The sequence below is a fragment of the Elephas maximus genome, chromosome X (genome assembly GCF_024166365.1).
Source record: "Elephas maximus indicus isolate mEleMax1 chromosome X, mEleMax1 primary haplotype, whole genome shotgun sequence".
Lineage (NCBI taxonomy): Eukaryota > Metazoa > Chordata > Mammalia > Proboscidea > Elephantidae > Elephas > Elephas maximus.
The window spans coordinates 68,864,931-68,877,070 of NC_064846.1; the positions used below are offsets into that span (position 1 = coordinate 68,864,931).

The following is a 12,140-nucleotide window of genomic DNA, read 5'->3' on the forward strand; positions in this document are numbered from 1 at the left end:
TCACAACAGAGAAACAGCGATGTTATTATGGAAAGGAAGACAACACTGAAATAATAAAAAGGCACTAAGAAATGTAGTCATATGTCTTTCATATGCAGAGGAAAACAAGGTGATATAAAGAAATAAAGGTTAAGTTTAAACTTAGAAAAATAGGTGTAATTATTAAGGTAACCACAAAGGAAACTATATTACTCATCAAAATAAAATACAAGAAAAAAAATAGACTCAGCAGAAACAAAATCAACAACAACAAATAAGAGGAAAAGAGAATATATAAGTCACTTAGCACAAAAAATTTAGTGGGAAAAAGAAACTGTCAACAACACACAAAAAAAGACATCAAAATGACAGCACTAAACTCGCACCTATCTATGTAAATGGACTAAATGCACCAATAAAGAGACAGCGATTGGCAGAATGGATAAAAAAACATGATCCATCTATATGCTGCCTACAAGAGACACACCTTAGACTTAGAGACACAAGCTAAAACTCAAAGGATGGAAAAAATATATCAAGCAAACAACAATCAAAAAAAAGCAGGAGTGGCAGTATTGATTTCCAACAAAATAGACTTTAAAGTTAAATCCACCACAAAAGATAAGGAAGGACACTATATAATAATTAAAGGGACAATATACCAGGAGGATATAACCATATTAAATATTTATGCACCCAATGACAGGGCTGCAAGATAGGTAAACTCTAAAAGCACTGAAAAGTGAGATAGGCAGCTCCACAATTATAGTAGGGGACTTCAACACACAACTTTTGGTGAAGGACAGGACATCCAGAAAGAAGCTCAGTGAAGACACGGAAGATCTAAATGCCACAATCAACCAACTTGACCTCATAGACATATACAGAACACTCCATCCAGCAGCAGCAAAGTATACTTTCTTTTCTAGTGCACATGGAACATTCTCTAGAATAGACCACATATTAGGTCATAAAGCAAGCCTTAGCAGAATCCAAAATATTGAAATACTACAAAACATCTTCTCTGACCATAAGGCCATGAAAGTAGAAATCAATAACAGAATACGCAGTGAAAAGAAATCAAACACTTGGAAACAGAACAATACCCTGCTCAAAAAAGGCTGGGTTATAAAAGAAGACATTAAGGATGAAATAAAGAAAGTCATAGAATCCAATGAGAATGAAAACACTTCCTATCAGAACCTTTGGGACACAGTGAAAGCAGCGCTCAGAGGTCAATTTATATCAATAAATGCACACATACAAAAAGAAGAAAGGGCCAAAATCAAAGAATTATCCCCACAATTTGAAAAAATAGAAAAAGAGCAACAAAAGAAACCCTCAGGCACTACAAGAAAGCAAATAATAAAAATTAGAGCAGAATTAAATGAAACAGAAAAACAATTGAAAGAGTTAAGACCAAAAGCTGGTTCCTTGAAAAAATTAACAAAATTGAAAAACCATTGGCCAAACCGAAAAAAGAAAAACAGGTGAGGAGGCAAATAACCCAAATAAGAAACATGATCTTATACACAAAAAACCCTAAACAATCCTCAGGAAAATTACTTAAACTAATATGAGTTCAGCAGAGCAAAGAATACAAGATAAACAAACAAAAATCAGTTGGATTCCTCTACACCACCAAAAAGAACATCAAGGAGGAAATCACCAAATCAATACATTTACAGTAGCCCCCAAGAAGATAAAATATGTAGGAATAAATCTTACCAGAAACATAAAAGACTTACACAAAGAAAACTACAAGACACTACTGCAAGAAACCAAAAGTGACCTACATAAGTGGAAAAACACACCTTGCTCATGGATAGGAAGAGTTAACAGTGTAAAAATGTCTATTCTACAAAAAGTGATCTACAGATACAATGCAATTCTGATTCAAATTCCAATGACATTTTTTAATGAGATGGAGAAATAAATCACCAACTTCATATGGAAAGGAAAGAGGCCCCGGATAAGTAAAGCATTGCTGAGAAAGAAGAACAAAGTGGTAGGCCTCACATTACCTGATTTTAGAACATATTACAGGGCCACAGTAGTCAAAACAGCCTGGTACTGGTACAACAACAGATATAAAGGGGAGAGAAATTAGGGGTATATACCAGTCACCCAGTGCCGTCGAATAGCAAGGTGTATATAAATTTTTGTATGAGATACTGACTCAATTTGTATAAATTTTTATATGAGAGACTGACTCAATTTGTAAACTTTCACTTAAAGCACAATAAAAGTTTTAAAAAATAAAAATAAAACTCTTGATTAAAAGTAATCTCAAGATCAAAGTTAAATTAGGTTAAATAACCCAAAACTTCATTTTATAATATTCATCTTTTTAAACTACTTGTTTCATGAATCGAAATTTATGATTACCATTTTAAATAGATCATTTCTCTGTATTTCTGTACTTTTTTTCTTAGCTTACCTGCAAGTATAAAAAAAAAGAGATGTGTATATGTAGCAATTAAAACAGTATATCATTAAACAATCTTCCACTCCATTCAAAAAAATAAGCAATAGGTTTCTTATCACTGGTCATCTACAATTACTTCTTATCTTCCACAGCAAATGGAAAATATATGAACAGCTATTTTTTTCATTGTCATAGATGCTACAAGACACACATACACAGGTGTGTGTGTGTGTGTGTGTGTGATTATTTCATTTATCGAGGCTACCCACAGGGTCAGCCTAGAGATGGAGTCAAGTCTAGCAAGAGATTGCCAGTGTCAGGAGTTGGTAAATAAAGGACATTTCAAATATTGTTAAGATATTTTAGCTCTATGTTTTTAATTAAAGTGAATCCAATACATCCCATCCGATCCGACGCTGTGGAGTTGATTTGGACTCAGAGAGACCCTGAAGGACAGAGTAGAACTGCCCATAGGGTTTCCAAGGCTGTATATCTTTATAGAAGCAGGCTGCCACATCTTCCTCCCACTGAGCAGCTGTTGCATTTGAACACCCAACGTTTTGGTTAGCAGCTGAGTGTTTTAACCACTGCACTACCAGGGCTCCTTCAGTGTATTCCATCCTCTGGTAATTGTACCTGCATTCATAAAGTGAGAGATACTGCAAGAAAGATCTAATAAAATTTAATTTGTGGCCAAACAATTTATTTGATATATTGTACCCTTGAATTATTTAATGATCCACACTTCCTAGATTGATATTATGAAGATGGCTGTAAACTGATAAATGTGAAGGAAGAAGAATGTTAATTTCTTTAGTACTTGATTTTTAAGCAAGAGCTCTTTTTCATGTGCACTTCGTATTTTTTGCTAAAGAAAAAATTCTTGAAAAATTGGTCAAATTCACGTGTATTGGTAATGGCATACTGCTATATAAATCATTTTATAGATCAAATTTAAACAAGATCAGAAAGTTCCCCCCCAGAAAGACCCTACTGCTTTTATTATTACTTCTGATACAAGGACATCAAAAGCTTTACCAATCCTTTACATTTTTTAATCTAAATTGAATGAAAGATCACGCTTCCGTTTACTCAGTGTGCCATCACAGCACAGAATGTTACATAGTTAATGTAAAGCAGTGTAGACAAAATGAAAATTTATGCCAAGCTAATATTCACATTAGGGCATTTATTACTAACCTGTTAACATTGGTCAGAATTATGGAAGTGAAATCAATCTGTGCAACAAAATCCCATGTTTCCATTAAAGAGTTCTGTAAGAAATAACTGTAGGTTTTGTATATATTTTTTATCTTAGGTTCTCAATTATTTGCTTCAGCAGACAAAAATTAAGCATCAAAATGATTATTATTTCGATAGTGAACAATGGAGTAACAGTTCAATAAATCTTCATTTAATAAAAACTAACAGAATTTTGCGGTACTTCTTGTAGTTATATTCTCAGGCTAAGAGGCATGGTGTGAGTAAATTAATGGAAACATGCTGGTTCTTCAGAATCTCAATTTATAACTTTTAAAATCGAGCTATTTAAATTGTCCAACATATATGTGTTCCATGAGACTATTAATAACAAATGCATTTAACTAAAGCATTAGCGAGCTATGAATATTAACCAGGACTCTCATAATAGTAATGAAGTCAAAAGTTACTTAATCCTATTAGTGTCACATTCTAATTTTAATAAGATCTGACAGCATTAATAAAGGTCCGTTTAGGAAGAGAATGAGTTTCATGTTGTCATTTATCCCCACAGGAGGTGCACTTTGATAATAACCCCCAGCTTTCAAGGACCTAACCATCATTAGCATTTGATTGTCTTCTCTTTTGCTTTTTAGCACAGCTCAAAAATACATTAATATGCATATCATAGAATTCATACATCATCAAATCAAGTAATCTCAGAGCCGAAAGGGTGAACTTTGAAGTAATAGAGTCCAAATCCTTCATTTTATAGATGAAAAATGAGGAAATCACTATATCCCAACTCTTCTGAGCCTCTTGGAGGCAAATAAGCTTTCTAAAATAGATACATTCTTTTGTAATAGCATATTCTGCCTGCAACAACATTAATGAAATCTTTACTCATTCTCCTTGATGTTACACACCACTTTTGGCTACGATTACAAAAGGTAAAGAAATATTACTTCTTCACAATAGTAAATTCACTTCATTCTTGGCAATTGGAATCAAGATTACTAAATCTAATTGTAGCTAATATTTTCATAACTTGGATTTTCTAGCCCCAGATTTCAAAACAAATCTAATTCTAACCTAAGCTTCATAAGTCCAAGTCCAGCTCTTGATCAAGCAGGAAAATGTTTAATTCTCATTTAGTTTTTAAAGCAAAGATCAAACACATCTTGTTTTAATCAAAATAGAAACAAGGGCCTAAAAACCTTGACTATGTGAGAGAACTCCTCCCCAGATTAATTTTTCTTTTTTTTTTTTTTTCAGTTTGATGGAAAAGATGAGGATGCCTCATGGGATTGGCTGAAAGAAGTGAAGGTGTCATGTGGGATCACCAATCTGAGAAAAACGTGATCTTTGTGCTTGATCATCACAAACTGTCAACCTTTGAAACATTGTCATGCCTGCCTCAAGGGAGCCAATCAGTGCACTGTCACTGGGCTAGTATAAGAATTTTATTGCTGATATATATGAGGAAAGATGAAGTAGAAAATGAAGACATATGTAATATCATTCCATACACTAATTTCCCCTGAGTTCCAGCCATGGGGAGAAGTAGGTCCCTGGGGTTTACATATATAACCTAAGACAGACTGGGTTCTTGAGGGATATTTCTATTTGTGAAAATGTTAGCTTCCCTGCCAACATGACCCGGAATATGAAAAAAAAAAAAAAACCTTTATAAATAACAGGCCATTTGAATAATAAAGTTAAAGAGATATTGTCATCTCCTGCTCCTGGCCAAAAGCTTTATCAAATATTGCAAGGCTTCAGTGGCCCTTGAATACTGATGTATTTTCATGATAGAGAGCCCAACATTGACAGAAAATCATATAAAAATATCTGTAGGGAGTCTTGTAACAGCATAATTTTACTTGAAACACAGGGACATATTTCACTTCTGAATTTTTTTTTTTTTAGTGTCAACCAACATCAAGAACTCAAATAGATTAATCTTTCTCACTTTAGACAGTAACCTGATCTTTTGAAAAGTTGAAAATTAACCTTACCAAGGTCACATAGATATTTTATTTTAACGAGCCTTTTTCTTTACCAAGTAGAGTCACTTGATAATCACTTCATTCTTTCAGTTCTCATTTTCTCTTTTTTTTCTTCTTTTACATCCTTCCTCTTGTATCATGAACTTTTGTAATCTCTGCCCTCAACTTTATCTGTCTGTGGGGTATGGAACATGAGTCAGAAGACCCACTCTAGATCCCAACTCATTTACTAGCCATATCATCATAAGAGAAATAAATTATTTCTCTGAAACTTCTTTCCAAATATTTAAAATAGGGAATGATAATACTTTCCCAGTTTATGATAAAGCATACCTAAAAGCCATACACACACACACACACACACAAATTAGTCAAAAGTTTCAGAAGTAAATATTATACTGGTAAGTTTTAAATCTCTTGAAACTTTTTATTATATACATTTTGGATAAATTTAGTAAATCTTTTCTACCACTCCTTTTATCTTCAGTTAATTGATATAGAATTGTCAATAGCAAGACCCCTTATTTATCTATAATTTGACTTATTTTTCCTAGAAATGTTCTCTATATCTCTCCCTTTTCTCCATTTGCTATCTGAATGTCCATATAAATTTTATATTACCCCAGTTAGTATAAACTAACTGTGCAACTTTGCTATCCTTGTCTACTCAACAGAAGTAAAAAAAAGAGCAAGTTAATTAAAAGCTCATCCTATTGTGCAGGACAAAGGGTCTTTTGAAAGAAATTGTTGTGGACAGCCTACTTACTTTTAAATTGTAAAAGTTACTAAAGATTATAGATGGATCATAACATGTTTCATTTCTTTCCTTATTTTCTAACCCCACTCCTCCAGCATACATACCACTTTTATGACAAGGCCTTTTTATAAGTCAAAAGTACACAGTTAACATGATCCATGTCATGGCCCTCTGCATGCCCAGGGCTATGCTTTGTGTTCCATTCTCGTTATTTTTAACAAGCAGTCAGGACAGTATTTGTCCACAGGACCATACAAATGCCCCTTTACTTTAGGTACATCACACAGTTCACTGAAGGTTTATCACACATTCGAAGGCAGAAAGGCATTTTTGAGCATTTCTATTTCTAAGACTCATCTAAGGACTTCTACTGAGCCTGTCTTTTTGTCATTTGCTGACAGTCTTTCAAATGAAAACATGTTTTAACAAAGCTAAAATTATGCCAGTATGTTTGTTTGTTTTATCTGAATTAGTTAAGCTTTCAAGTCAGAAATTTCTATTTGGAAATTTGTTAAGCTTTCCTGAGGGAAACACGACAAAATTATTCCTGAGTAAAGCACCGTGTTTTAAACAACACATCTGTCAAAATGGTTGGGAGAAGACGCCCAATTACTAATACCTAATTTTAATTTATATTTTACTTTTATTTATATTTTTTATTTAATTTATATTTAGTAAGGTCTCATTTTTACGTTACCTGGTAATTTTTATTTTTCCAAAGAAACTGTTTTCTTTCTTTGGGTTGTGCTGTCCATAATAATAACCACTAGTAATATGTGGAGCCCTGATAGCGCAGTGGTTAAAGCAATTGACTGCTAACAGCGGCTCCTTTGGACAAAGGTGTGGCAGTCTGCTTCTGTAGAGATTTACAGCCTTGGAAGCCCTATGGGTTGCTATGAGTCGGAATCGACTCAACGGCAGTGGGTTTGGTTTTGGTTTTAGTAACATGCGGAGGAGCCCTGGCGGTGCAATGGTTAAGCACTCGGCTACTAACCAAAAGGTCGGAGGTTCAAACCCACCCAGTGGCACAGCAAGAGAAAAGACCTAGGGATCTGCTCCCATAAAGATCACATGTTAGGAAAACCTATGGTACATTTTTACTGTGTCATACAGGGTCGTTATGAGTCAGAATCACCTCAAAGGCACACAACAGTCACTGTGGTTATTAAAATTAAAACTAAATAAAATAAAAATTTCAGTTCCTTAGTAGTACTAGCCACTTTTCAAGTGTTCAATAGCTACATGTGATTAGTGGATGTTGAACTGGGTATCGCCTATTATAGAACTTCCATCATTACAGGAAGTTCCACTGGACAACTCTGCCTTAGAAATAACACCCACTCTGCTATACAGTGGAAACTCTGGTGGCGTAGTGGTTAAAAGCCACGGCTACTAACCAAAAGGTCAGCAGTTCAAATTGACCAGGAGCTCCTTGGAAACTCTATGGGGCAGTTCTACCCTGTCTTTTAGGGTTGTTATGAGTCGGAATTGACTCAGCGGCAATGGTTTTCTTTGTTATACAATTGATTACTTAAAATAAGCCTTTAGTTGCAATTCACATTTCTAGAAACAGTCAAATGTTTTAAATCATCTCCTAAATTTTCAATACCATTATATCCCACTCTATTGTTGTTAGCTGCCATCCAGTTGGGTCCTGACTCACGGAGACCCAATGCACAAGGGACCAAAACACTCATAGTTCCTGCCCCATACCTATGATTGGTTGTGGACCTGACCATTGTTATCCACAGGGTTTTCACTGGCTGATTTCCCGAAGTAGTTCACCAGGCCGTTATTCCTTCTCTGACTTAGTCTGGAAGCTCCACTGAAATCTGTTCAGCATGATAGCAACATACCAACCTCCACTGACAGACACGAGGTGGCTGTGCATGAGGTGCTTTGGCTGAGAGTCGAAACTGGATCTCCCCCATGGAAGGTGAGGATTCTACCACTGAACCACCAACGGCTCTTACCTACACTTACTGCCTACTCTTCCCAATTCTCCCCTTCTGGTATTTATGTAATCATCCTTATTTTATGATCAAAGAATCTAAAGGTCAGAGATTAAGCTGGAGGTAGTATGACTAGTCAATGTTAAACACAAAACTCAGATCCGTGTCGTCTGGTCCCTGCATATTTTTCCATTCATCAAATAACGTGATATCAATACACGGGCCTTAACTACCATTGGTCATTTATAAACCAACTATTCTTTCTCCTTCTGTTCCTACTTCTCATACTCACAAACAAGTCTGTACTTTACTTGAATTTGCTTAAGAGATATGTTGTCTTTGAGTCCTGAATGTATTTCTTAACAAATACATACCCACAATATACGTGCATCAGTTGAGACCAATTTTCCAGTATTATACAGCCTTCATGTCAAAACATTCAGACGACATAATTCAGAGAGACTTATTTATATGTTCTTTAAATATTTTTTAACATTGGTCATTGTATCAATCATACTCTGCTAATGAATAATCAGAAAATATTTATACGAATGTGAAAATCTCCCTGGTCTTATCTATATTAAATCTGCATATTTGTTTTCTTTTGGATTTTCCAAGATCACTGAAGTGTATTGCACTAGTTCATGTGCCCAAATCTGAGTTTCTACTCTACATGCCAAGCAGGTAATTAAAGAGAATCACAAATTCACTTCATAAATGTGACCCCTCTGCCCATATTTTGAAGAATACCAAATATACCATCTATTCTTCCCTCTTCCATCCCCACCCCCAAAACCCAAATCAAGTCAGAATATGTTCTTCAAATTCACTGATTAGTTTTTTGATAAAAAGATTACTTACCTTTTATAGTAAATGGACACTGTTTTTTTTTTCAAAGAATTGTACTAAAGTGAACATATTTAACATTAACAGCAGAATGGCTAAAACTTAATGTCCCTTTAATGATTCAAGAAACAAAGCTCTTACCCTGATTTGAAATTATCATGATAAATATCATTATCTATGTCCAAAAATTCTGGTAATAAAGAGTATTCAAATCACTCCCTGAAATTTGGCATCTTTTTTTTTTCAAATGGAAGATAAAGTTTGTTTTTTTTTAAAACTTAAAATAACCACTTAGAAAAATTGATTCAAGCGTTTGTGAATTCATTCTTAACATTTAGATTTGCTTGTTTAGGTCATGTTTATGGCAGAATCATGACTAGACAGCTTAAGACTAAGACAGTGAGCAAGATATTGATTTTTAAGGAGTAGTGCGGACCAATTTGTCTGATGCCTATAATAAACTGTTGAAGAAAACAAACAAGGTTTGCAAATGATTATTATATTAAATAAATATAATCTCTATACAACTGCAAACATTGCATTGATCAATTTTCTCCACTAAACTTTGGTTAAACAGAAATACTGGATTGTTTTGCTCAATGTTTGAAGTACACTTAGATCCAATTTTTTTTTTGTCCTTAAAAAATGAGATGCTTTCAATAAAGAGAATTTTAAAAACTCACCTTAATTAGTTGGTAGTTTTGAACTCCATTTATTCCTACGTCAGGATCAATGGCCGCTGGAAGAGCATATCGGGAATTTATAGCTGAATTCTCCGGAATTGATATGTTGATAACCGTTGTTGGGAATAACGGTGCATTATCATTTATGTCTTCTATCAGAAAACGTATCTTAATCAGTCTAAATATTTCATCCGGTAAAACGGCAACCTCCACTTCGTAAAAGCAATGGGCATCCACCAAGATACCAGCACATAACTTCTCACGATCAATGCGAACACCGGTAGTGAAGATTTCACCGCTACCCTCTTCAATTCGAATCAGTGGCACATCCCCAGTCTTGTACACTAGCTTGAACTGCATAGGAGATGTCAAGGACTTGTGCGGGATCAGTGATAAGTTCAGGTCTTTCAGCAAGTCCCCTATCAGGACGTTTTCTGGCATTTCTTCTCTTACTGTATAGTTTTTCTCCTGGGCGCCAGACTGAAACACGACGCATGCTAACAGGACCGCAAATATATACGTCCCGGACAACAAGTCCATACCAGGCACGATTGTAACGGTTCTCTGTATCAGCCCACACAAAACTAACAAAGAAAAAAAAAGAAAGGGTAGAAAAAGGGGAGGAGACAGAAAGAGAAGGAGAAGAAAGAGGAAGATAAAGAAAAAGATTAACAAACCAACCATAAACAAGAATGTTAACTAAATGCTCAGCTTTAAAATAAAATCATTAAATGAAATATTACCACAATCAACAATGTTAACTCCTGACAAATTTTTGTTGACTCTAATATTATACATTTTTACATTAAGATGAAATATAATAGCAAGATACCTATAGTAATTAAAAAGAGAATTTAGAAGTGTCCACCATTAATGAAATACAAAATAATATATCTTAAAATACCAAGATAGTTCAACGTTATAAAAGTAGTTCAAAATATTTAATTGAATAGTTAAGAAAAGGTAAAGAGATACTTGTTAACAATCACAAAAATATGATCATTATTTTTTGCTGTAATACTTGATCTTGATGCAATTCTTCTATTGGCAATGAATGTTTTATTCAGTATGATATGTTCAGTTCTGAGCATCGAAATGTAAAAACAATCTAGATAAAAGGAGACTCAAACATTTGGATTGGGGAGCAAAAGTCCTTTTGGAGAGGAGAGGGGTTGATATGATAAATGCCTAAACATGGGAAGAACTATCATGTGGAAAAGGGATTAAAGTTTTTCTTTCTTTGGATGAGAGTAACAAAAATAGATATAAATTATTGGAAGGTAGCTTTCAGATCAACATGAAGAACTGCCTATTAGAGCATTCTGAAAAAAGAAAAAAAAGTTTTAAGGAGGTAGTGAAGCCCACATCTTTGGGCGGTATTGTTATAGAAGCTGGACCACTAGTTTGGATCTACATATTTAGGATTTGGTAAAGGGCATTCAAAGATTCAGTGGAAGAGCTGGACTAGAAGACATCCCAAATCTGAGAATCTATGCTTACATATTGCAGAAAGTAGCCCATATTCAAATCAGTTTCACATCTACAAACTGACATAGAAATTAACTACAGAGAACAGCCTGAATAGGGTTTAAAAATAAGAAAAGCATTTAAAAACACCCCACTGAGTTAAAACAGTGAGTCAAGAAACAACCAAACAAGCTTTCTGGAATTTTCTCCCCCTCACTTACTGATTTTCACACACTGAAAATCTCTCAAATTATTTCGGTTCTCTAGTTCTTCTGACAAAAATAAGGAATTTTGATTTTCCTATAATTTGCAAAATCTTTAATTTCCTTTCTTAATTCTCAATTTGATATGTCAAATATTTTTAATTTCTAGTATCATGAAACATTTTATTGTACTTCTGGATATTATTTGTAGGTAACACACTGTACAAACACAAAATGAAACTTGTATCATACTGCACTAAACCCTACCAGGTGTTGTATTTTTATAGTTAAATTGCAGTTAATGTAGCTATGAAGACTTTCAGCAGTTTTAAAAGATCAGTTAACAGGTGGTCATTTAAAAATCAATTACAGAAAAGTATTAATGCGTGTTGGTATCTAATTAAGGAAGTTCTCAATAGTTATTGCTAATCAATAATGTTAACAATGTTTTAGTAATAATGGTCCTAAAAACAGGAGGACTTATGACATGATGTAAAGAACTTGATATGGATATTATGCTCTTATTATAGTAGTGTATCAAATAATTGTCCCACTGCATAACTGCACATGTGCCTTTTTTTTTTTAATATGTACATGTACATGGTGTTGTTAGTTG

At 34.2% G+C, this 12,140-nt stretch overlaps 1 protein-coding gene across 3 annotated transcripts in view; it reads right to left on the minus strand.

The window, feature by feature from the left end:
• Nucleotides 1-12,140, minus strand: part of PCDH11X (protocadherin 11 X-linked) — an 857,900-nt gene that overhangs the window by 798,056 nt on the left and 47,704 nt on the right. For all 3 annotated transcript variants that reach the window (XM_049872539.1, XM_049872538.1, XM_049872540.1), the window contains one exon: nucleotides 9,855-10,438. In XM_049872539.1, the coding sequence (XP_049728496.1) occupies nucleotides 9,855-10,394 (540 nt within the window). In that variant the 5' untranslated portion in view covers nucleotides 10,395-10,438. The remainder of the gene's footprint in view (nucleotides 1-9,854; nucleotides 10,439-12,140) is intronic.